We start from the raw sequence: 27,375 nt of genomic DNA on the forward strand, positions 1-27,375 counted from the left end.
ATTAACGCCCGCTGGAAATATCAGGCGTCCACCCTTGGACTTGTTATGCTCGTGGGTGATGAAGAGTTGGGATCTTATTCCCCCTGAACTAGTCTCCAAGAGCTTCAAAAGGACTGGGATTTCGAATGCACTAGACGGATCCGAAGATGACGCAGTGTGGCAGAGAGACGAAGAATCTGATACTGGTATTAACAGCGGCGAGGACGGCGCATCAGATACCGAAACCTGCGATAGCGACACAGAAGATTTGGAATAAATTGTGTACCGGTAAGGCCGTATTTCACAACAAAGTGATAATTTTTTGCAAGTGCAATATTTTAACTTTAATACTCAAATTAATGACAATTAACTTAATATGTTCATTTTTATTTTCAGGTTGGAAAAACGTTTGCCGAATTGTTGCGAATAATTATGAATTTTGTTTTAGACTATTTTAATTATTTTGATGTATAAACGTGACTATTACATGCATCTTAAATTTGTATCACATACAATTTAGTTATAAATACATTTTTTGAGTAATAGAAATACAGGTATTAAAAATTCTTCGTACAATGGTCGCACCCTACTATTTTTTCGAAAATTTTTGTATAAAAAGTGCGACGATTATGCCGGGAAATACGGTATACTATAGTGGAGGAAGAGAAGCCAAAAATGGTGTAGGTCTCATTATTAGAAAAGACCTAAAGGAATAGCTAGAATTGGTGGAAAACATAAATGACAGGTTGATAAAGGTCAGATTGAGACTTGAAACTCATGTTACAGATATAATTCAAATGTATGCTCCACAAACAGAAAATACAGATACGAATCTAGAGGAATACCTTGAATATCTGGAAGGTCATATACAGGACAAACAAGTTGTGATCATAGGAGACATGAATGCCCAAGTAGGTCAGGAAAGAAAAGGAGATGAAGAGATTATAGGTCCCTTTGGATATGGGAAGAGAAACAAGGCTGGAGATATTTTGGTAAACTTTTGTAGAAGAAATGATAATGATGATGATGATGATGATGATGATGATGATGATGATGATGATGGTGATGTCTGTTGTTTAAAGGGGCCTAACATCTAGGTTATCGGCCCCTAATGGTACGAAATGAGATAAATTGCAATGACAAATTAAAAGTAAAAAATCCTCCACTGACCAGAATTCAAAACGTGAGGACGAAGAATGAATGGATGGATATGAATTTAAAACAATCAGTGGATCTGACCCGCAATGCCTCACATTACAGAAACTGACATAAAACAACAGTATTACTGACCAAGGGACTGCTTCTATAGCATAATCAATCATGAATCGATTATGATTATAGTCTAAAGGAGTCCAAAATCTAAGTCATCGGCCCCTCATAATGGTACTTATCGCTAGGAAAGTAATAATAATAATAATAATAATAATAATAATAATAATAATAATAATAATAATAATAATAATAATAAGGTACCGGAATTTTGTCCCGCAGGAGTTCTTTTACATGCCAGCAAATCTACCAACACGAGACTGACGTATTTAAGCACCTTCAAATACCACCACAATGAGCCAGGATCGAACCTGCCAAGTTGGGGTCAGAAGGCCAGCGCTTCAACTGTCTGAGCCATTCAGCCCAGCTACTAGGAAAGTAGAACCCTGGTATTTGTCATGTTGCGGTACCAATCAAAAGTAGTGTACTCTCGCGGTATTCCACACATTATGGTACTACTCACACGTAATGAAATTCGCACATGTAATAGAGACCTATGGTGATTCGCACATTGCAGCATCATTTACAGGCAATATAAACCTATGGTGTTCTTCACATATTTATACTAAACACAGGGACTCGCACTATCCTGTGGTGTTCCTCATATAGTGGGTACTAATCATAGGCAAGGCAGAACCATGGTGTCGCTCACCCATGGTGTCGCTCCTAAAGTGGTACTAATCACAGGTTCTGTAAAGCTGGCAATGCACTCTGTTGCTACTAATCACAAACCTATTTTGTACCTAACATAGTGGTACTACGCGCAAGTAAAAGTGACCCATGGTGTTCCCCGCGTGGTGGTACTAATCACAAGTAGTTTCACTGTTCTAATACAATCATCCCATTGGTCGCCCCTTTCAGTCGCCTCTTACGACAAGCAGGGGATACCGTGGGTGTATCTTTCGCCTGAGTCCCCCACCCACAGCAGGTTGTGTGTTTAGTCGCGAGAGGTATTTTATTTCCCTCAAGTCCACCAGCAAGCTGGTTAGGACCCCCCTATCCGCCACCTGGGACGCGCCACATGGGAGTATCACCTCTCCTAGAAGAAATGAGCTGATCATTGGTAACACATGGTTTCGAAAGAAAAACAGTCAGAAGATAACAAGATATAGTTGGGATAACAAAATCAAAACTCTGATAGATTACATTTTGGTTGAGAAAGGTAACAGGAAAATGTTGGTAGATGTAACAGCTCTCCGACGTGACTCTTTCGAAGGAGATCACAGAGTTGTGACAGCTAAGTTAAAGATGGGAAAGATACAAAAGATGACTGAGATTAGGCAGAGAAAGCTACAGGTGTGGAAATTGCAGGAGAAGGAGATACAAAAAGAGTTCCAGGCACACATTAAAACAAGTACACCTAAGGAAGACATCGGAAGGTTTGAAGAAGAATGGGCATACTTTAAAACAGCCATGGTGGAGTCTGCCGAAAAGACCTGTGGAAGAGTATCAGGAAGGAAGAGAGATCAAGAAACACCCTGGTGGAATGAGAGAGTAATAGTTAAAAGGCAGAAACAAGCTTGGAAAAGATGGCTGAAAAACAGAACAGAATGCAAAACAGAATACAGGCACTGCAAGAAGGAGTGTTCGAAGGTGACTCAAGAAGGGAAAAAGTAATGCTGGCAAAAATTCACTGAATTCACTGCAAGAAGATACAACCGGAAGCAAAAAGATCTTATTCTAGTGGGATAAAAAGAAGAAAAACCCAGGTGAAGGTACTAACTTCATTAAAAATGAACAGGAGGTAGTGATGATACAGAAGCAGGATATATTGCAGAGGTGGGGAAAATACTTTGAACAGCTTTACAACGTGCAAAATACCTCGGTACAAGGAGAAATCGAAGAACCAGATTTAGTGCAGATGGAAGATAAGGAAAACGAGATGTCCATAGCAGAGACTGAGTGGGCCAATAAAAGAATGAAACGAGGCAAGGTAGCTGGAATTGACAAGGTCACCATAGAAATGATAATAGCAGCAGGAGCAGTTGGTCTACAATGATTGAATAGACTCTTCAGAGTGATATGGAGAGAAAATAATGTTCCAAAAGAGTGGACAAAAGGGGTCATTATACCAATTTTCAAGAAAGGAGACAGGAGGCAATGTGAAAATTACAGAGGAGTGACACTGATACCTCATACAGTTAAGATAATTGAAAGAATCTTGGATAAACAAATAAGACACAGAGCAGAAGGAAAATTGGCAGAACACCAGTATGGATTCAGAAAAGGCAGGTCCACATTTGACCCAATATTTACATCGCATCAGATGATGGAAAGGTAGTGGGAATATGGAAAGGACATGGTAGTAACGTTTCTAGATATTGAAAAGGCATATAACAGTGTCCCAAGGAATTTGGTATGGAAAACATTGACAGAGGCACAGATTGGGAATGAAACAATACAGATGGTAATAGCATTGTATCAAAATTGCAAAAGCTGTATTAGAACCAAAGTGGGTCAAACTGAATGGTTCAGAGTTGAGACGGGCTTAAGACAGGGAAGTGTATTGTCTCTCTTACTCTTCAAGGAGAAGATGATGGGCGAGCAAGTAAAGTCTATGCGCTTTGCTTGATGACATTGTAGTTTGGGGAGATAATGAAGAGGAAGTACAGACACAAGTTGATTTATGGAATGAGGAGATAAGAAATTTTGGAATGAAGATTAGTACTGCGAAAAGCAAGACTTTGATCATGACGAGAGGTAACAGAAAATCCAGAGGAGTGATGAAAAATAGGAAATGAACCTCTTGAAGTAGTGAAAAATTTTAAACATTTGGGCAGCATGATGTCACAAGATAGAAATTTGGATGGAGAAACTGATTTAAGAATACAGCAGTCTGCAAGTTTCTACCAGTGTGTGAGAGACATTGTATGGAACAAAGATGTGTCAATGATAAGGTTTTATACTCGTCCTATTATAAACCTATACTGATCTATGCTTCAGCAGCCTAGACGTTGATTAAGCGGAACCAAAGTAAGATAAAAACAGCTGAAATGAGGTTCTTGAGAAGCATTCAGGGAAAGACAAGAGGAGATAGAATACGAAATGAGAAAATAAGGAGAAGCGTAGGAGTGTGTAAATTTCAAGAAGAGATTGATATAGCAAAGCTGAAATGGTTTTTGACACATGATGAGAATGCCACGAGAGAGAATACCAAAGAGAACATTCATGGATACAGAGACCAGAAAGAGGCCTAGGGGACGGCCTAGAATGAGATGGAGGAGCTCTGTTGTGGACTGTATTGCAAATAGAGGAGTCGATAGCAATAAAGTATACTAGAAGAGGAGTGGTGGAAAGATCTAGTAAGGTGAAGGGCTTTGGTACACTATCCTACCCAGAGAGAATCTGGAAAAGGGAATGGATGAAGAAGAAAAGAAGAAGACTTAAGATTGTGCATTTTTAATAATACACTTCATAATTTTGTGACAAAGATATTATACACAAGTTGTTTTAATTATTATCCATAACATTAACCAAAACCTGTAATTCTTTGAAGGGAAAAGGGTGCGAGTTACTGAGTTGGAAGTAAAAAAAGGTGCGAGTTACTGCAGGTTTGCAAGAAAAAAATTTATTGTGCATTACTATTGCTTAAGACTCCATATAAAAATGCACAACACTGAAAATGAAAATCCACAGCCTGTTTCTAGTCAATCGACCGGGTCAGGGATAATGAATGAAGTCCCCATCTAGTGGCAAGGATAGGAATTGTGCCAGCTGCCGAAGCCTGTCGCACTCCTCTGGGGCAATGATTAATGAATGACAAATGAAATGAAATGATATTGGAATTGGAGAGTGTTGCTGGAATGAAATATGACAAGGAAAACCAGAGTACCCACAGAAAAACCTGTCCCGCATCCACTTCGTCCATCACAAATCTCACATGGAGTGACCGGGATTTGAACCATGGAACCCAGCGGTGAAAGGCTGGTGCGCTGCTGCCTGAGCCACGGAGGATTGGACAACACTGCATAGAACAATTTTTTTTTTTTAATTTAAGAATTTCATTTCTAAGTCTGTAATGAACCGAGAATAATAGATAAGAAAAATTAAAAATCCACCTTTTCAATACTAATATTAAAATAAACTATAACATTTACGCTGGTGAGCGTCATCTTCAGCTAAATATGAGAACAGGCAATCGTAAATAAACATATCATCATTATATTTTTCTTATGTGCAATATATTAAACAATATGTGCACATATAAACACTCTTAATATGGGACTTATGATGCCCCTAAAAGTATCTTTTTTTTTTTTCTTTGCTTTTAGTCGCACCGACACAGATATGTCTTATGGCGACGATGGGATAGGAAAGGCCTAGGAATTGGAAGGAAGCGGTCGTGGCCTTAATTAAGGTACAGCCCCGGCATTTGCCTGGTGTGAAAATGGGAAACCACGGAAAACCATCTTCAAGGCTGCCGACAGTGGGGCTCGAACCCACTATCTCCCGATTACCGGATACTGGCTGCACCCTAAAAGTAAGTGGAGAAAACTTCGAATAATCACAATTTCAAAATCTTGAAGTCACAATTAGAACGAAACTTAACACAACATAATTCTTTTCACTCAAGTTAGAGATTTGAAAGTATTGAGTTCAACTTAGAACCGTAAGATTCTCAAATAAATAAACGTCTTGTCATAAATGAAATGTTATACAAAGATCGAACCACATATAGATTTTCTGTGTAAATATGACAATTCCCATTAGAACGACACTTTAACATAATAAATTAACTCAAGATGGAATCTCAAAAGTCCTGAGTTCTACACTTAGAGTAGGAAGATTCACAATTTAAATAAAAGGTCTTGTCACAATTGATCAGAAGTACAAAGGATGAAACATGTATAAAGTTCCTTTAATAAACATTAAAATTATTCTTGAAAAACAAAATGTGAACAGTCCATTTTTTTTCATTATCATATTTATGCACCCGACCAATTATGTTGCCTGCGATCGATCACCCTCGGTATTGTTTCTTTGCTATGTTCACTAGTGAGCTCTCTCGTTGACTTTCGAAGGCGATGCAGAGACGATTAGTAATACCTGTCAACTGCTGTTCCATAAAGAAAATTTGAAATGAAAGAGAACATGTTTTCGTAATAATTGCGTAAATAACATGGCTGATAACAGTTGTTAACTCATTAAAAACAAAGGCTGAAGTAAACGATATCTTAATTTTAATGTTATATACTGAAATTATGCCTTTGCTGGCAAGATTTAGTGTTTACAGTGCGCTATGTCTTCTGGTATGGACTAGAATAAAATTGTTACTTTCGTTGACCAGTCTCAGTCTTATTCTTGGCTTTGACAATATGAAAGTGGCTGAGGTATGAGTGACGCTAGTAATGCCATTCCTTACGCAGCCAGTCCCTGCTATACATGGTGTGAAAATGTCGCTCATAGGGTCGGTTGGTGCACGCATTTCAGTGGGCTTGGCAGACTGATGTGCAATAGCAACTTCTGGCTCAGTGAGGAAAGCAACAGGAAACTACCCCACTCCTCATTTCCCTAGTATGCCTCTTCAGTGACACCTAGGCCATCTATGACAGCTAAGGGTGAACCTGTTGAGGATCCAACCAGCCTTCGGGCTGAATACCCAACACATACTGAAATTAAATAAGAATGTGATACACCTCAAGATATGGCAGAGTATATCACTGATTTCAGATGACAGTTTATATTTTCTCGCATCTGGTTAAATTACAGAAAGGCTATTATCATGTAAATTTATAGTGAGAAGGTTATAATTTCTCTGCTGGCGCTTGAAGTATGTTTTAATCATATGTATAGTACGGTTAAGTTACGATAGGTGACGCTGTTTGAGTAAGAAAACTGAAATGTTTGCCACAAAATGTGATCGATCAATTTCGGTACGGTATAGTTTTTTCACTATGTGCATTTGGGAGCCCTATCGTCGACATTCGAAGGCGATGTGGAGTCGATTAGTAATAACCAACGACTGCTGCTCTCTAAAGAAAATTCAAAAGGAAAGAGGATAACATGCTTTCGTAATAAATGCTTAAATAACATGGCCAATGGCAGTTGTTAACTTGTTAAAAATAAATGCTGAAGTAAACGATGTCTTAATTTTAATGTTATATACTGAAATTAAGTAAGAATGTGATATACCTCGAGATATGGCAAAGTACATCATTGATTTCAGAAGATAGTTTATATTTTCTTGCGTCTAGTTAAATTTTGGAAAGGCTATTCCCATGTACATATTTAGCGATGAGGTTATCATTTCCCTACATGCATTTGAAATGTTTTCATGATACATATACTGTTAGCTGACGTCATTTGAAGAAGAAAACTGAAATATTTGCCACAGAAGCCTCTGGAGTGATACCGTATTTCTCCGAATCCAAGACGACGTTTTTTTCTAAGAATCTCACGTGAAAAATTAAGGGCCGTCTTGCATTCGCGACCTAACAGTAATGAACACCACTGGCAACTGCCGCGGTAACCATACTGCTTCTTTTCACCCCCGCGCGTCACGCAAAACTCGTTGACAATAAACGACCACCTCTTTATTATATACATCGTTAGCTGTGGCAACCGATTGTACAATGCCTCTGTGTAACATCACTGGATCTCGGGAAATAGTGAAGAGAGAATGACGTTCTATTAGCCTCTACAAAAACGTTTCTCAAATCTGCAAGAATGGCATCAAAACATGTGAGCCTTCGAAATTCTTAGAAAGGCCACGGCTCAGTGGCAGAGTTATAATGCGCCTACTGTACCTGACACTTAGTAAAATTAAGTTTTATAGACAGCAGGAATATTTTCGTGATGGACCATCATATTGTAAAGATAGGTGGAACATGTAGTGCCAGCAAATTTTAAACGGGTTCTCGTCGATGTTATGATGCCAATTTTCAGTTAATAGTTATTAAACACTCGGAAATGTAGAATAATTGTGAGGCGCAAGAAAATACTGCATAGGCCTAACTAAAGCCAATATTCAGCGTTAGATTGAAAACTAAGATAGCTAAAAAATGCATTCAGTGGCTCGCAACATGGATGCTTTAGAGAAGTTGAAGATAAAATTGTGAGGTACGTGCACGAAAAATGAAAGGACGGAATGAACATATCATGGCGCAGTAAACTCGTTCATTACCTTCAACGTCCACGATTAGGCCTATACATCACTAGCCGCTGAAGTAGGCCAAACCCGGCAAGCGAGACATGCGTGACAGTACCCAGTTTTACCTGATGCTGAGTAAATGTAACAGTTTTATAGACAGCAAGAATATTTTCCTGATGGATCGTCGTATTGTAAGAGATGCTTGGAACAGATATAGCCGGCAAATTTTCAACGGGTTCTTTTCAATATTATGATGCCAATTTTAAGTTAATGGTTATTAAATCCATGGAAATAAAGAGTAAGTGAGCCCCGAAAAACAGTGTAACTAAAGCCAATGTTCATGAAGACAAAGATAGTCCTTAAATGCGTACTTTACAAGAAAGGCATTCATATGATTTTACAAAGTACTTTTTAAGCCTGATTTAAAATTTTTGAAGGAAAAGTGGGGGTTGTATTGCATTTAGGGTTGTCTTGGATAAAATTAAACAAACTTTCACGTAGAATCAGATTTTGAAAAATAACAAGTGGATATCATTCACAAAAACGCAAATTTTGAACAAACTGATTGCCGCTTCATACCGATCACACAAGTATGAAGGATGAGTTTACCACCTAAACAATACTTTATTTTACAAAATGTTTAGAATTATTTACATTAAAACAGTACCGGTTTCGACCTGTAAATAGGTTATCAGCTGTTAGTGAACCTGCCTAATAGCGATTGTACATAATAAAAACGTTAAACTAATTAAACAAGAATGCCTTATTCTAATATAATACATATAATATATACCATATTTGGCGTAGGGATGTGGCGACCCCATCGCCCAGTGGGAAACCACTGCAATCAGCTACCTGAGTATTGGCGGGAAAACCATAACATATGTGGAGTATGGAGGAAATGCCTACTCCCAGTCCTGAACAACTAGGATGAACTTGTAGCACTTCATTCATCACCAATTCATACTTCATTAATCACCTTTCCAGATCACATCTGGAATTGTAAAGCCTGACCTTGGTCAGAAATGTTTCGATCGAAAGATCAGACAATCAATGATGATGAGTCTTCTAATGAATAAATCCACCGGTGTGGACAAACAACAACAAGGATCTGCACAAAGACACCACTCGGAATCGGTGGGGTGTCAAGTAGAAGACCTAGGCGAATCGGAGCGCCTGGAAGCCCAACAGACAATCGACAGACAGCTGACAGACAGTGGACTAACCCAACAATGTAAGAAGAGACTTAAGTTCAACAAATCAGGAAAATTTTCATACTTTGCAACATTAAACATTAATTCACTAAGTAAGGTGGGCAAGTTGAAACATTTAACTGATGTGATGGACCAACATAGGATTTTAATAATGGCTTTACAAGAACTTAGGAACACAGACCAGGACCCAATTGAATCAGGAGGTTATCGTCTCTACAAAGGACCTCCAGGAGAAAGAGTAATGAAGAATGTCCCTCAATTTGGTGTAGGTTTTCTTGTTCATAGTAGCATAATAGACTCAATTGAAGAATTTTCTTCAAAATCTTCGAGGATGGCACTTCTAACAATTAAAGTAGGGAATAAAACTTATACTTTAATAAATGTCCATGCACCAACAAATGACAAAAACAATAAAGATAGAGAAGGAGTTGAAAACTTTTGGGAGGAACTTGATTACATATTAGCGAAGATCCCTGATGAGCATATAAAAATCTTACTTGGAGATTTCAATGCTAAAATAGGCAGAGAAAAGAAGTATCGCACAGTTGTAGGAAAATGGCCAGCTCATAAATTAACGAACAAAAATGGCCAAAGATTAATTGAACTTTGTGCAGATCATAGACTCGTTTTGGAAACCACCAGATTCATGAGGCGACCACATAAACTTATGACATGGAAATGCCCTAACGTAAAATTGGGAGAGTTTCAGATTGATCATGTTGCCATGGATAAAGATTATCATAAAGAAATTTATAATGTCAGAGTCCTCCGTGGGGTAGACATTGACTCGGATCATTATATCTCAAAAATAAAAATCAAGTTAACACCAAAAAGGAAACACAAACATAATCATCTCAAAGCAAGGAGAAATTATGATCCCAGTTACTTAATAAATAATAAAATATATTTAGAGAGATCCAAAACACCTTTAAATGACAAATTAGAGACAATGATCAACAAACTTAAAACCATAGCTGAAGAAATTGCCCCAATCAAAAGGAGAAAGAAACATGCGTGGTGGAACGAGGAATGTGACAAAGCAATTCAAGCAAGACACAAGGCATGGATAAATGATCAACAGAGGAAAACGGAAAAATCTCGAGAAGAACTAATTAATGCCAGAAGACAAACAGCTAAAGAAATTAGGACAATTAAAAGGAATTATCAAAAGGAAATGCTTAGCACTATAGAAGAAACATTCAATCAGCATAAAACAAGAGACTATTACAAAACATTCAAGCAATATCAATCTAAATTTACCCCTCCCACACTTATGTTAAGAAATAAAAATGGTAAAATGGCACACAATAATCAGGATAATGCTAACATTCTTGCAGAATACTTTAAAGAGTTACTTAATTGTGAGGATCCTGTGGAACATTTAGAATTTGATCCTAACCCAAAAAATAAAACTCCATTACAAAAGATTATACCACCAGTTTACAATGAAGTGAAAACGGCAATTAATGCACTTAAAAACTACAAAGCAGCAGGAGAGAATCAAATAGTAGCAGAAATATGGAAGAATGCTAATGATCAGACTATTCAAAACCTACATAAATACATCATTGATATTTGGAACACGGAGAAGCTTCCTGAGGAATGGAATACAGCGATAATCCACCCGCTGCACAAGAAAGGTGATCGCTCCGATCCAAATAATTATCGGGGGATATCCTTACTTGATATTACATACAAGATTTTATCCAAGATTATATACACAAGAATCCAAGAACAACTCGACCAAGAACTTGGAGAATATCAGGGAGGATTTCGACCAGGTAGAAGCTGTCCAGATCAAATCATTAGTTTAAAATGGATAATGAAGCACCAAAGAGTTCGAAGTAAGGGTCTGGTCATCACGTTTGTAGATTTTAAAAAAGCATACGACAGTATTCATCGTGACTCATTATTAAAAAGCCTTAAAGAATTTGGCTTACATCAAAAACTTGTTAACCTCATTAATATGACTTTTAAAAATACGAAGGCAAAAGTTAAATTTAGAGGTGAATTATCAGAATCATTCACTATAAGAACTGGACTTCGACAAGGAGACGGACTTTCACCATTGTTATTTAATTGTGCATTGGAGAAGGTTATGCGTGAATGGAACAAGAAATGCCAACCAACTATCAAGATCGGTAGAAATATTAAACTCAACTGCCTTGCTTTTGCGGACGATTTAGCATTACTTGCAAATACAATAGAAGAGGCTAAATTTCAAATTGAACAACTAGAAATTATAGCTAAAAAAATGGGATTACAAATTTCATTTGAAAAAAACAGAAATGATGCCAACTTTTAAAGTTGATTTACCAGTTATTCAGCTGAACAGTAATAAAGAGATTAAAATTGTTCAGAAATTCAAATATCTTGGGGAAATAATAACATGGAACACAAATGAAAAAGAAGCAATAGAACACAGAACAACTAAATTTAAACAAGCACAAAGACTTACCTGGCCAACCTATAAAAAAAAATCTCTTTCGATAAACGCTAAGCTGAAACACTATAATTCCATAGTTAAACCAGAGGCAACCTATGCTAGTGAAACTTTATTCAAATTAAATGTAAAATCTACAACAGACAAATTACAGAAAACTGAGAGAAGAATTCTTAGAACAATTATTAATAAAAAACACCAAGTTGATGGACAGTGGAGATTGTTGCCTAACAACATTGTCTATCGTGAATGTGAATCAATAATATCTACAATGCGTAAAAGAAGAATTTCCTTTTTCTGTCACATATCAAGATTAGCAGACACCAGGATATTGAAACAACTATTCGATTACTTTTTGAAGAATAAAATCAATAATAATTGGTTCAAAGAAGTTCAGGACGATTTGGAAGAATTGGGTATAACTCGGCAACAAATCAAAGACAGAAAAGAGAAGAGGATTTTGAAGAACAAAAGCATAAGTCTCAAACTAAAAGCAGTTGAACGGAAACAATATACTATATCGGACACACAAAGGGCTTCCAGGTCGGAGAGGATGAAAAAGTTCTGGGAGAAGAAGAAGAAGAAATTAACTCAAATGTATTGATTTCAGTGCTCCAATGTGGGCGTAAAATATGTAAATAAATAAATAATATACCATATTTACCCGAATAATCCCCGCCGTCGAATAATGCCCGCACCCTCATTTTAGAAAGACTCATTTTGAAAAAAATGAAATGAACTAAAATTCCTTTCATCGGAAGAGTAACTTAGGCATTAAAAAATATTTCATATCACTCCGCAAGGTCCACGCGGTCTTTATGCAAATATCACTGCTATGAAATATATTTTCCATGAAAATGAGCAAGTAGGTCTACTTACGTGACAGGTATTTCATTAATCTGAACTTGCAATAGGCTCGATTCGAAGATTCATTGTCTCTTGCATCACTAGAATCCTCTCCTAAATTACTTACAAGTTGGTCATACTCCACGTCTTACCCCCGTAGGCGGCTGGAATATCTAATTGAAAGATAAAATCACAGCGACGAGTAATATAACCAAGATTATGCAATTAATAAATGTCCGACACATTTTAGGTTATCTAAAGCTTCCGAACATAACCTGGAATACCCAACACATACGTAGGCCTAAAATGAATTCTCGACTATAGCTAATATCTTGTACGGTACATGACTGGGTGACTTTTAATGAAGAATGAAGGAATACTGACTTGTTTTTTGAGTGACGTACAATGTGTATGCTATAATTGGTTTTTCTTATTCCCTTCGTTAATGCTTTCTGCCACCAAGTTCAATAACAATTCACTCTCTTGGAAAGTCACATTAGGCTTCTTTCTCCGTTTCTGCTCAATAGCGGACATAATTTATCGAATTATTTGAAAACCCCGGATAGAATCAAAAACTTGTTTACAATTCGATAGTGGCGGCAGCACGTAGACATTTGTTTCCTCACGGCCGACTTTATGCGTCGCTCTAGCTAGCTCAGCGAGGGATCCAGTCGGCCGTGGTTTCCTGTACGTCAGTATGAAAAAATGCGGTTCAAACTGAGATTGAAACGAAAACTTAGTTTTGGTAAAACGAGATAATAAATTCTGTGGTGAATACGGAAGTGAGCATTATCCGAAATAATGACATATCCGAGTTTTGAAAATCTAAGATAACAGCACAAGTTACCGACGTTGGTGAACATGGGCCTAAAACACTTCTTACATGTGGTCTCTTTTTACTGGACAGTAACACGACCGATGGTGAATAATTCTTTTCGTGCAATGTAAACACTTGAAATAGACACACCGGCAAAATCTGATGTTAGTTTTGCGATACAGTAAAACCTCGTTAATTCGAAGTCTTTGTAATACAGAAATCGGACTTCCAATTATATGATTTCGAATTAACAGCCATCTTGTAATTCAGAAATGCCAACCCTCACCAGTTTTTGCGGATTCTGCTTTTCCGCGTACTGCCTGCTACGTGATATTGTGGCTTTCCTTAAAACGCTGAATACAAAAGAATTACGATTTCACTCTATTTTCAACTGTGAAACACACTATACACACCGAAGTGAGTGAAAGTGCGGAAAGCTACCCCTGCACGTTCTGGAAGACGTGTTCTATCGTGACGTAGAGAAATTTTGAATTTAAATTACTCCTAAAATACGGTACTATTTAAAAAAAATGTAAAGTCAGTTTAGAATTAAAAGCCTGAATTGTTTTCTGCTTAAATATGACATATGGGGACAGTTTTCTTCCATCTACGGTTGCACAAAGCATAACTGTACACTCAGCATCGAAAATTAGGTGAGCCAGGAGCGTGTTGGCAACCTTGACGCAAATAAAACCCGCACCCCAATTTCGTGCCTCGAATTTTTTAAAAAAAATATGCGGGGATTATTCGCGTAAATGCGGTACATATGGTACAATTATAGGGCTTTGACTTCTTGTAGTACCATTCAAATAAAGTATTGATTAGGTGGAAAACTCATCCTTAATACTTTTGTGCTTAAATTATCAATACGGACAATGAAGCTGATAGATTACAGTAGTTTCATACCAATTTTAATGTGTATGGGAGTTTTGCCGACTTTTCGAAAAATCGGATATAATGACAATCCGCTATAGCGAGTAAATTTTTCGCTGTTGTGAATTCTCGCTATATTGGACTTCTACTGTTACATGATTTGAATTTGCTGGCATTATCTATAGAATAATCACCAGCCACCACTGTACAAGACACAAAAACACATAAGACTAGCGCAATGATCTTTGCTGAGGTAAGGAGTAACTGACTTCTTGAACAAAAAGATTACGTGCACAAATAACATGAAAACAGCAAATTATCCAACATCCATGCCAATGGACTCATAATCTTGTCTGGGCATTAGGAGGGGAGAAGAACCCCCCCTCCTCCACCCCCTCTCTCTCTCTCTCTCTCTCTCTCTCTCTCTCTCTCTTTAATATAACTACCCTTCTCTTGGGAACTTAAAATACAGTGCTAACATTCACTAAATGTAATTAGACTTACCCCCTATACAGACCAAAGATATATTTCAAAAATATAAATTCTAACCTTAAGGTTGTGCATAGTGTCATCCATTTGTATCTTGATAGCTACAGCTAGCATGTCCAAGCTATTATTACTGCCTGTGCCAACGACACCACCCTGGCTTATAACAGCACCAGTCTCAGACTTGTAGATTGTAGGATCAAGATGTGACGGAGGTGCAGAACCCACCATCCTCAAAGAAGGTGTGTCAAATGGTGTAGGAACTAGACCTGGAAAGCATATGCAAGCACTCAGGATAGAAGAACAGGAGAATAAATTAACCATTGATTAAATAACTGAATCTACTATGATAGTCTGTGTAAAATGGGAAGCTATTTCCATTGCATTCATTTTTATGAAGTAAAAATATATTAGCCTGGTACAAGTGATATTTAATGCAGCGAAACATTTCTGAAGGAGTGCAATGCACTTAGTGGGTAGGATAATGCGGCAACTTAGCAGCCACTTGGTTGGACAATTATGAGAAGTATCTGGGGCCAAAACACTTCCCATGTGACACAGACTACACCCTGCTAATAACAACACAATAGGATTATATATTTTTCTCTCAAAGTACGAGACCAAGAGTATGATGGTCAGTACAAGAGGGAATAGAGCAAACATCAAGATAGGCCAGGAAGTCATCGAGCCTTCATCTCAGAGGACATACCAGAGGACATGAGGTACAGCAGGGAGATAAATACCATAATCACAATGGCCAAAGCAGCCTTCAACAGAAAGAAGAGACTCCTTTGTGGATGCTTCAACATGAGTCTGAGGATGAGACCGCTGAAGTGTTTTGTCTGGAACACCGCACTGTATGTACACGAGACCCAAACACTCAGGAAGGAGGACGAAAGAAGGCTTCAGTGTTTGAAAGATGTTTGTGGAGGACAAAGGTGGGATAACCTGAGAAGAAAGTGTAAGGAATGAGGTGATGTTGGGAAGAGTTAGTAAAAGGAGAAAAACTGACAAATGTCAACAGAATGAGGAAGAGGAACTGGACTGGCCACTGGCTGTAAAGAGACAGTTTGTTGGTGGACGCACAAAAGGGACGAGAGAACAGGAGAGGACAAAGAAGATAACCGATAGTCCAGTGACAGGAAAGCAGGAAGCTATCAGCAAATGAAGAGGATGGCAGAAGACAGGTCTAAATGGAGAACTCAGCATGAAGACCATCTTGAGTGTAAAACACTTTATATATCACTATATCTCAAATATGGGTTCTAAAACAAGGATGAGTATTATACATTTTTCAATGAAATGAAATGGCGTATGTCTTTTAGTGCTGGGAGTGTCCAAAGACATGTTTGGCTCGCCAGGTGCAGGTCTCTTGATCTGACTCTCGTAGGCGACCTGTGCGTTGTAATGAGGATGAAATGATGATGGAGACGACACATAAACCCAGCCTCCGTGCCACAGAAATTAACCAATGATGGTTAAAAATTCCCGACCCTGCCGGGATTGAACCTGCGACTCCTGTGACCAAAGGCCAGCACGCTAACCATTTAGCCATGGAGCCGGACACATTTTTCAATAATTGCTACCTACTTCCAGTTGATTTAAGCATAATACTCACTTGCTGACATAATGCAGTAGTGTGTGTTTGCCTAAATATTGAGTGATTTTCTACCATTCTAAACTTCTGGTCTTTAGATGTGAATAACTTTTGCCTTTGTGCCACAATGTGTGTAAAATAAAATAAAATTCAATATCTAACTCTTTACCAAAATACACAATAACAAGTAATTTCAACATTGAAGAAGAAGAAATCTGTATGGATATCTCGCACCACTCATGTGCTAAACAATACTGAGGCTGTGCAAACTTCTGTCATAAGAAAACCACAGCGTTCATTCAACTCAACATAACACAATGTCTCTACAGGTGCACCATCTGCGTATCCTACAAATACTGAAAGTGGTTTCTAAATTCCATGCACATAAGTTACACAACGTCCAGCAACTCAAACCCAACAACCATCTAATATGTTGACAACTTTCTGAATACATGTTAACAAAATTGAATGATGACAACGATTTCATCATAGACCTGTGGGTATGGGATGAAACCCACTTTAAACTCAACGCCTTAATCGATAAACAGAATTTTCACTATTACGCAGAGCAACATCCTCATCAGCTGTATGAGCATCTGTTACACAACAGCAAAATTACCCTACATTATGCTGTGTCACTGAGTGGCATTCAAGGCTTTCTGAAGGTGATTTTCATTTTTTCTTTCTCTCTTTATAGTATGACTTTTAGAGCCGGGAATGTTGGTAATACTCGTCTTACTATGATGGAAGAACTGAAAAAAGAGAATACGAGAGAAAACGACCAGGATTTCTGTTGAGATGTCAAGTCATGCTCAATGTCCCCACAAGACCGCGTGAATGTCAGCACAGATAAGGTGGTCATCTATCTGATGTTATCTTCAAGAAATCTGCCTGGTAGCCATGATCATTAAGGCGTCAAGTCTACAATGGTCTGACAAGTGGTTAGCTAGTTTGAGACCTGTTGGTTGAAAAAATTTTCACTACCAGAACGTTGGCCGGCAGGGTAGGAGAGGTGGTGGTATACAACTTCTAATCACTAGAGTGTGTGCTAAGAGCCTGGATGCAATTCCAAACCTCTTTGCAGTGTTCATACAGAGTGACAGCAAATGACACTGTTGATGGTGATTCGTCCGTCGGATGGAGACGTAAAGCTTTGAGCAGACCCCTTGGTGTTATTTGACACGAGTAGGTTACATGCTGAACTGGGTTTCACTCTCTCCTTACCTCATTATTACCATCACCCCACAGTCAGAAGCACAGGTCACCCATGGGTGTCAAATAGAAAGACCTGCACCAGGCGAGCTGAACATGTACTCAGACAGTCCCGGAACTAAAAGGACTTGTGGAAGCAAGTAAACCTTCAAGAAATAAATTATCAGTCTGAAGTTCAACTATGGCATTCTTTGTACATAAATAAATATTTATAAAGTATGTATTCTCTTCCATTAAACTCCATTCTAAAAGTTTCCTTTCTTTTCAGCCATCCTGTGTTAGCTGTGGCTGAATGTCAAAAATCCAAATTTCTCTGTCACAGTTTCATGAGGGTTTAGACTCATATGCCCAATATTTATGGTAAAAGAGTAATATATGTGATGGGGGGTATGAAAATAGGAGCAATTAATCAAACTTCAACACAATATTACCGTATTTACTCACATCTAAGATCCGTTTTTTATTTGCTTTTTAATGCCAAAAACTGAGGAGGGTCTTATCAGTGCATATATCAAAAATTAGTAGGTTATCAAAACATAAATTAAACAATAAAAGTACAACCATCTCAAAAATATATTGCAGAACAGTAAATTTATTATCTGAGTTAAAAATAGACCCTTTATACATTCATATTTTTTGTGACATAAATCTGCCGCACTTGTGGTTTGGGTTAACTGCAGCCTAATTGAATGTATAAGTTCAGAATCTGAAATAAACAAAACATAGCGTTGAAGATATTCTACATTTTAACTTAAAATTTGTTTCTTACACTATTATTAGAAGAGAAACATACAAAATGAATTGAATCTACCTGTTGTTATGTTTCATTTGTCACCCTGTAATTGCCTTCCAGGTTGCCAATAGAATCATCTGTTTCCCATACTACATCACCTTACAATCCATCCAGTGGATATGAAATTCCAATTTTTTTGAAACTTCACTCAAGAATTTGTAGTGTGATATGCCCCCAGACTCAAATTACCCACTTGTGCACGGTTTTAATGGGCATATTTTTAATTTTTCCTAATTTTCCTGTTTCCAGTTGCCGTACATGAAAATATCCTCATGTTATCTCTGAATAACTTGCTCACAGACATATCCAATAGCTGAAGGATGGAAGTTAACCCTCCAGGAACAATTGCAGTGTGGCTGTTCATTCAAAGCAACTTGTTTTTTACAGCGTTGACGAAGTGACCATGAAAACTGTCTAGCACCAGCAGTGATTTTTCCTCCAGCAAGGGTCCGGGGCAGCGATCCCACACTGTATCCAACCAGTCTGTCATCAAATCTGCCACCATCCACCCTTTATTTTGAACATGAACAACAATCCCTTTGGGAAAGTTGCCTTTGTACAAGGTTTTCCTTTAGAAGACAGTGTACATAGGAAGTTTCCTACCATATGATGTAATTGCAAGCAATACCATACACTACCATTTTTCAGACCCCATAGTTTTCACAACTACACAGGAAGCTCCTTTAGCTTTAATTGTTGAGCACCATGGCATATCAAAATAAATTGGAGTCTGATCGCATTTCCTAGCTACAATAGGAGATAGTGATGTTCATCCTGATGTAGAGACACAAATCAATGAAGTGCTATTACTTTATCCATGTACAGTATTCTTCCTGCATTTGTAGACACAGTGACACACATAAACTAAGGTGGTTTCTTCACATGAAGTGCACTGCTTTAAACTCATTTCCACCAATTCCTTTATGCTTTCCAATTTCACACGCCTTCATTTCATGAGACACACTGTTGCTATTGTTTCTGGCTTCCTGCACCCAAACCAACACTTCCTTATCCACTTCTAAATACTGATCCGCTTTGGGCCCGCGGAAAGATCTGATATTCTGTTTTACAATCATTAGTTTTTCTTTCTGATTTCACAGATATCTTATTATATTTCGTTGAGTGAATTTATGGCTGGCAGCCAGCACACCATTATAATCAGCAAACATAAGAACATTTGATTTACAACTCGCAGAAAAACTTTCATGTTTATTACCAGTAATACACAAATTTGACTGAAGGTCACTTTCCACATGCCTGATGTTGTTGGCAACCATGCTACATGATAAGTGTATTGACAAAGACAGCACTGAAAGCTATGAATATGGCTTGGGACAGAGAGCTTGTTCTACCAGCAAGTGTTCTCTGACTCAGCCTTTCAGCACGCACCCAGAAATGTACTTGTTATGTTACGTTATGTTAGCCTACTGTCATGTACATAGCATGGAAACAGCAGGAGAGTACTCTCACAATATTTTGTGGTACAGCAGAAGTCCATTATAGCGAGAATTCACAACAGCGAAAAATTCACTCGCTATATCAGATTGTCGTTATACCCGATTTTTGTATAAAAGTCAGTAAACCCACATATACATTAAAATCGATATGAAACAGCAATCAGTTTGCTCAAAACTTATGTTTCCATGAATGATGTCCACACTACGGCTTACGTGTTTGTTATTTTTCGAAATCCAATACTACATGAAAGTGTATGTTTAATTTCATTCTGAAAAAAATATATAATACCTTACTTCTCCGAATCCAAGACGACCCCCATTTTTTGCTTCAAAAAATTTAAATCAGGCTTAGAAAGTCCTTTGTAAAATTGTATGAATGCCTTTGTTGTACAGTATGCATTTTTAGACGCCGAACATTAGCTTTCCTTGTGCCATATTTTTTTGCGGCTGCACAATTATTCTTTATTTCCGCGAATTTAATGACCATTAACTTATAATTGGCATCATAATACCGAAGAGAACCCGTTGAAACTTTGCCGGCAATACCTATTCCATGCATCTCTACAATACGACGATCCATCAGGAAAATATTCTTGCTGTCTATAAAAGTGTTACTTTTACGCAGCGTCAGATATAACCGGCTACCGCTACACGCACTTCTCGCTTGCCGAGTTCGGCCAGTTTCAGCGGCTAGTGATGTATAGGCCTAATCGCGGACGTTGAAGGTCAACGAACAAGTTTATTGCGCCATGGTATGCCCATCCCGCCCTTGTGTTTTTCGTGCATATACCTCACAGTTTCATCTTCGACTTCTTTAAAACGTCCTTGTTGCAGATCATTGAATGCATTTCTTGTACAGTACGCATTTGTTAGCTAACTTTGTCTTCACGCTAACGCCAAATTTTGGCTTTAGTTAGGCCTATAACGTATCTTCTCGCGGCTGTACAATTATTCTACATTTCCGTGTGTTTAATAACCATTAACTTAAAATTGGCATCATAATATCAACGAGAACCCGTTTAAAATTTGCCGGCTATACCTGTTCCACGTATCTTCACAATACAACTATCCATCACAAAAATATTCCTGCTGTCTATAAAACGTAATTTTACTAAGCATCAGGAAGAGTAGACGCGTTATAACACTACCAATGAGTAGTCGGTTTTTCTAAGAATTCGAAGGCTCGCATGTTTTGATGCCATTCTGCAGATTTGAGAAACGTTTTTGTAGAGGCTAAGAGAACGTCATTCTCTCTTCACTATTTCTCGAGATGCAGTGACGTTACACAGAGGCACTGTACAACCAGTTGCCACAGCTAGCGATGTATAATAAAGAGGCGGTCGTTTATTGTCAACAATAAAATTAAGAGATCGTTTACTTCAGCCTTTATTTTTAACGAGTTAACAACTGCTATCGGCCACGTTATTTACGTATTTATTATGAAAGCATGTTATTCTCTTTTATTTCGAATTTTCTTTAGAGAACAGCTGCTGACGGACATTACTAATCAACTCTAATATCGTTTTTGAATGTTGACGAGAGAGCTTGCAAATGTACACGAGACAACTATACCGTACCGAAGATGATCGATCGCATTTTGTGCCAAACATTCCAGTTTTCTCATTCAGTCACCTATTGAAACTTAACCGTACTAGTACAGTAGAACCTCGATAATTCGAAATCGGTTAATTCAAAATCCCACGTAATTCGAAGAAGCTCTCGTTCCCGGAAACATGAGATACAGTTTTGCATGTTATTTAAATTGTTTAATTCGAAATACGGATAATTCGTAATTCGAAGTACAATGTCGGCCCCATTACCGAAATTCAGACTTTTAATTCGAAAGTGCCTTTACATTTTAAAACAATAGTATGGTACAGAGTAATTTCAACTCGAAATTTATCCGCGTCATAATAGAACGCGTGTTCCGTAACGTGGAGGGGTAGCTTTTCGCACTTACACTCACTTTGGTGGGTCTACAGTGCGCTTCATGATTGCCAAGTTGAATGAAATCGGAATTCTTTTGTATTCAACCTTTTAATGAACACCGTATTATCACGCAACAGGCAGTGTGAGGGAAAACAGAATGCGCGAACACTGGCGATGACGACAGTTGACGAAAAAGCGTGGCTCATATAATAAATTCGTAGGCACCGAACAATACTGTCATTGCCGATGAAACTGCATTGCTTTATTTTAATGCGAGCCCAAACGGTCTTGTGGTTTTAAAGGAGAAAGTGCCAGCCGGGAAATCGTACAGTGTGAGGGATGGGGGTCATTGTAGTGCGTTGCAATTGCAATGCACATGGAAGCGAGAAACTTTATCCCCTCGTCATAGAAAAGTTCGATAAGCTACAATGTTTTAAGGGCGTCGGGCACTTTCCATCCCAGTACAAAGCATTTAAAAATGCAAACAGTACAGATACCCAAAAAATAATGCATTTGCACAGGGGAACCAGCATAATTTATCCTCGTCTTTGAATTGTGTGATTCTTTTTTCTTTCGTTGCATGAGGTTATGTTCGTCAGTGATTTATCCAAGTGCATTATTTGAACATTGTAAATGCACCTTGTTGGATACATTTCGGAAATAGTTTTTCCATGGCATTGGAAAGGTTTAAACTGTGAATCGAGGTGATTGCATGTATTAATGGGTCTTAGAATACTGTGTGACGAGGCAAGTGTTTACATTTCTGAAGTACGAGAGAAGTGCCATGGCGGGAAATCGTACAAGGATAGTCGTAGGAAAGTTTGATTTTAAGGGCATCGGGTACTTTCTGTGTAAATACAAGGCATCTAAAATGCATACAGTATAGTACTCCAATGAATAAAGCACTTCCACATGGGAGCCAGCATGGATTTCTCCTCGTCTTTGAATCGTGCTTTTTTTTCTTTCTTAAGTTGTGTTAGGTTATATTTGCCAGTGAGATATGCAAGTGCATTATTTGAATACTGTAAATGCACCCTTTTGGATACATTTTGGAAATAGTTCTTTTTTCATGGCATTTGAAAGGTATAAACTGTGAATCAAAGTTAACTGCATGCAGTAACGGGCCTTAGAATATTTCGTTACGCGGCAAGGGTTGGTACTTCTGAATTGTGAATTGGCGGTTAATTCTAAATCACATAATTCGAAGTCCGATTTTTGAGTCCCAACGACTTCGAATTAACGTGGTTTTACTGTATACATATAATGAAAACATACTTCAAGTGCCAGTAGAGAAATGATAACCTTCTTGCTATAAATTTACATGCTAATAGACTTTCTGTAATTTAACCAGACGGGAGAAAATATAAACTAACCTCTGAAATCAATTATGCACTCTGCTATATCTTGAGGTGTATCCCATTCTTTCTAAATTGCAGTATTTAGCATTAAAATTAAGCAATTGTTTAGTCAGCCTTTACTTTTAACTAGTTAACAACTGTTAATCGGACATGTTATTTATGCATTTATTACGAAAACATGTTCTCTTTCATTTTGAACTTTCTTTATGGAACAGCAGTCGATGGTTATTACTAATCGACTCCAACATTGCCTTCGAATGTCGACGAGAGAACTCGCTAGTGGACATAGCTAGGAAATGATACCGAAGGTGATCGATCGCATGCCATATAATCGCTGGGGTGCATAAATATCGGTAATGGAAAAATCATGCATGCTTAATCGCTTGTAATAACGGATGTGTCAGTGATAGGACTCTTGCTGTAACCGAAGGATAATACACAGTTTAATACAGCAGAACTTCGATTATACGTTCCCGGAAACTACGTTTTCCCATATTATTCGTTAAAATTACGTGGACCCGCGAGTATCCTAATTAAATCACGTTGTAAAAATCCCGCATTATCCGTTCCTCGAAGAAACGATTTCCCGGATCAACCGTCCAGAAATTTCAGTCCCGTTAAAGCTAAATCCTCTTATCACGCGTTTTTCAAGGAACTGTATCTTACGAAAGGACGGCTACGGCATACTTAAGGATCTTGGTGTTGACGTCGCGTCACTGCGGTAATTTGAAGAAGTACTGTACTGGAAAAGCAATCGGCGGTGAACTTGCATAAGGGATCATTTTTGCATCGCATTCGGGTAGTATTGTTTAGGGAATCCTCGGAAATCGTAAAGCAGAGAGTGCCCACGACAATTGGAAGACGCAACAAGTTTTGTCAAATGTTTGTACTTGCAAAAACGTCTACATTATATCCAGGGTTAGATGTTTAATATTTTTACTTTTTCGAGGGTATCGCCGAACAGGTTTTTGGCATTTCCCTTAGGGCACTGTATAGTCACCGGGCTTTCAGGCAAGAATCAAACTGCTCTTTCTTTAGCATCTTAATATTATCGTATACGATTGTTATCGAGACCAGAACAGATGTTGCACCTTACATACAAAAAGCCACGGGAGGATTTGGGATTGCCTATTACTGTTTTCGTCCTAATATAAGACTGGGAATTTCATGCTTTTGTGTTAAAATGTTATAAAAGCCGCAGTCGTTTTATTTGCGCACGTTCCATTTAAAAATTTTGTATAATTTCGCACTTGTACCGACTTGTACAATGAGGACGCTTTCCAGCTGAGCTCAAGGTCACGAATAATCGTAATTTCGGAAGTGTTAATGATATTTTTCTCTTTCCAATTTGACTGTGATTAGTGACGGGCAGAACTAAATATAATGCATTCGAGAACTTCAGGATTGATACTTTCGAAACCATATTCTCGAGTTCAACATAACCTTTAAAAGTCGATGTAGGCCTAATTTACGCGGTGCAAGATTTCCATAAACTGACTAGGAACAGTATACTGGTGACCAAATTATAATGGATGATTTAAAAAAAAAAAAAAACGGATTTTGCCATCATGTTGGATGCTTTTGTATCTAACGTGCTTTATTTCATTAGATTAGAGAATTAAAAACTACTTGTGGTCGATTGTTGTTTGGCTTGGCGTAATGGGTATTAGATTTTTCGAAGAGTTTGGCTGATCAAAGTTGCTGAACTGAAAGAAGTTTGCAAAGGAATATGACGAAGTTTTCAGATGAAATAAATGAAGTTTCCCCGGTAAAACCGAATGTAAAGTTTCGAGATTTTTAAGTCGCGTACCGATAATAAACGTTTGAAGCCAGCCCCGCGGTCTAACTTGCCTGCCTCTTACGAGGGGTGCGCGGGTTCGATTACTGGCCAGGTCAGGCATTTTTACCTGGATATGAGGGCTGCTTCCAGGTTCAGTCATTCTACGATTAAGGTACCTTTAATTGAGGAGCTATCTGATGGTGATATGGTGTCCCCAGTCTAGAGAGCCAGGAATAACGGCCGAGAGGATTCGTCACACTGACCATGCGTCACTTCGTAATCAGCAGGCCTTCAGACCGAGGGCGGTCGCTTGGTAGGTGGAAGGCCCACGGGGCTGTAGTTTGGTTTGGTTTACGGGTGTTTGTAAGATTATAAGTATACCATACATATTTCATATTTGTGATGTTTAGGCAAATTGTTGATGGTTCATTCGTTCCCGGATTTTCCGTTTTCCCGCGTTGTACGGTTTTTTTCGTGGTCCCTCCAAAAACGGAGAATCGAGGTTCCACTGTATAGCATTTTGAAGGGCCAGACAACAGTTCTTGTTATAGCAGGGTTCTCGTTATATGATGTACTCGCTATATCAGACTTCTACTGTAATTAATGTGGATCGTGTGGAGTATTGAAACTGAATTATCAGCAGTTTTTTTTCCTTTCAATCAATGTCCAGTAAAAGTTACTCAATAGAAGACCCACTAAGCGAAATCAAGGGAATACAGGCCTAATATATATAATTACAAGGGTCCTTTATGCAAGTGACTTTTTTTTCCAAATCTTATATGTGATGAGGTCTTATTTGCAAGTAAATTAGGTATTTTAACAGCAAACTATTTTAGAGTTAGTACCGTTGTGGTAAAAGGCAGCACGGTTGACCTGCAGACAGATAAAGCCCAGTCCTGATTTTCCTTTGTAGCCTGACACGGAGAACATGTTGCCCTCTTCCAGCTCAATATATAACTCTCCATGTTGACCAGGAATAACATTTCCTCCAGAATCCTGAAGAAAATAAAAATCAGCACATGGCAACTGCACTCAAGAAATTCACATTAAGAAAAATGCATCCACAAAATATCTATCTTTGCAAAAGTTAAGACATACCATTTGCTCAATTCCAAATAATTTGTATTACAAAGACAAATTCTTCTTGAAATGATTACAGGTTTAAATAGCATAAATAGAATGAAGTCATAATCTATACATATATCCATCAACAAGCTGAACAAAACCATACCCAAGATAGTCAATTATTAGATTTTCTAGTACTGGATCAGAATTCATAGATGGCTTTGATACCTTTGCATTCAAGATTCTGGTACTGGTTGAGAATTAATTGATATCTTTGATATCCTTGTATTCAAACTTATGGGCGCAGAACAACTCTGGTAGAGAAAGAGGAAACTCACCCTGACAGGAGCATACACACTCAGCACCCCCTGACCCACAGAGAGTGTGACTGTAAGATTGCTCTGGCCTGTAGTACTTTTCCCTTCCAGCTGTTGCTGCCTCCGTTTGTGTCGCTGGCGGTGCTCATAAACTGAATAGTATACACCTTCTGTGTCTTCAGAGTCTGAATCAGAATCTGCAGGAGGAAAGGACCCAATGTACATGAACATAACTTACTTGGAACTCAAGTCTACATAGAAAGATAGGAACACCGAAAAGAACACATAACAAGAAAAACATGACAGGCTACGTGTTCATTTTGATGTTCCTATCTTTCTGCCTTGATTTGCACCTGTTTGTTTCTTTCCTTTATTTGGAACACATATACGTAAAGGAAATGGACGGAGAGCAGTGATTTACTACGTAGCGCACATGGGTAGATACCACGTACAAGAGAGATATGGTGCTAGGTTACACGGTAAGTCACTGTTCTCCATCTATTTACACATTCAGTAAATATTTTGCTCCAGTTGGCTTTCTTACCTGAGCATTTACTTGGAACTCAAACAATAGGAAATTTATGAATGGTAAATAATAATAAAGTTATTGGTTTTACATCTCACAACTACTTTTATGGTTTTCAGAGACACTCAGGTGCCAGCATTTCGTTCCGCAGGAGTTCTTTAATGTGCCGGTAAATCTATGGATATGAGTGGCTTCAAATACCACTGGACTGAGCCAGGATCGAACCTGCCAAAATGAACTCAGAAGGCCAGAGCTCTACTGCCTGAATTACCTAGCCCAGCATGAATCTTAAGTACCTATATGGTACTGAATATACATAAAATA

The 27,375-nt window shown here is 38.1% G+C and overlaps 1 protein-coding gene across 1 annotated transcript in view; it reads right to left on the reverse strand.

Moving 5' to 3' along the window:
• Positions 1-27,375, reverse strand: part of Atg2 (Autophagy-related 2) — a 412,975-nt gene that overhangs the window by 160,838 nt on the left and 224,762 nt on the right. Inside the window, exons 20-22 of the mRNA XM_067136531.2 lie at positions 26,547-26,722; positions 25,989-26,139; positions 15,081-15,286 (exon numbers count right to left, since the gene is read on the reverse strand). Coding sequence (XP_066992632.2) covers positions 15,081-15,286; positions 25,989-26,139; positions 26,547-26,722 — 533 coding nt within the window. The remainder of the gene's footprint in view (positions 1-15,080; positions 15,287-25,988; positions 26,140-26,546; positions 26,723-27,375) is intronic.

This window comes from Anabrus simplex, chromosome 1 (genome assembly GCF_040414725.1).
Source record: "Anabrus simplex isolate iqAnaSimp1 chromosome 1, ASM4041472v1, whole genome shotgun sequence".
NCBI classification, from domain to species: Eukaryota; Metazoa; Arthropoda; class Insecta; order Orthoptera; family Tettigoniidae; genus Anabrus; species Anabrus simplex.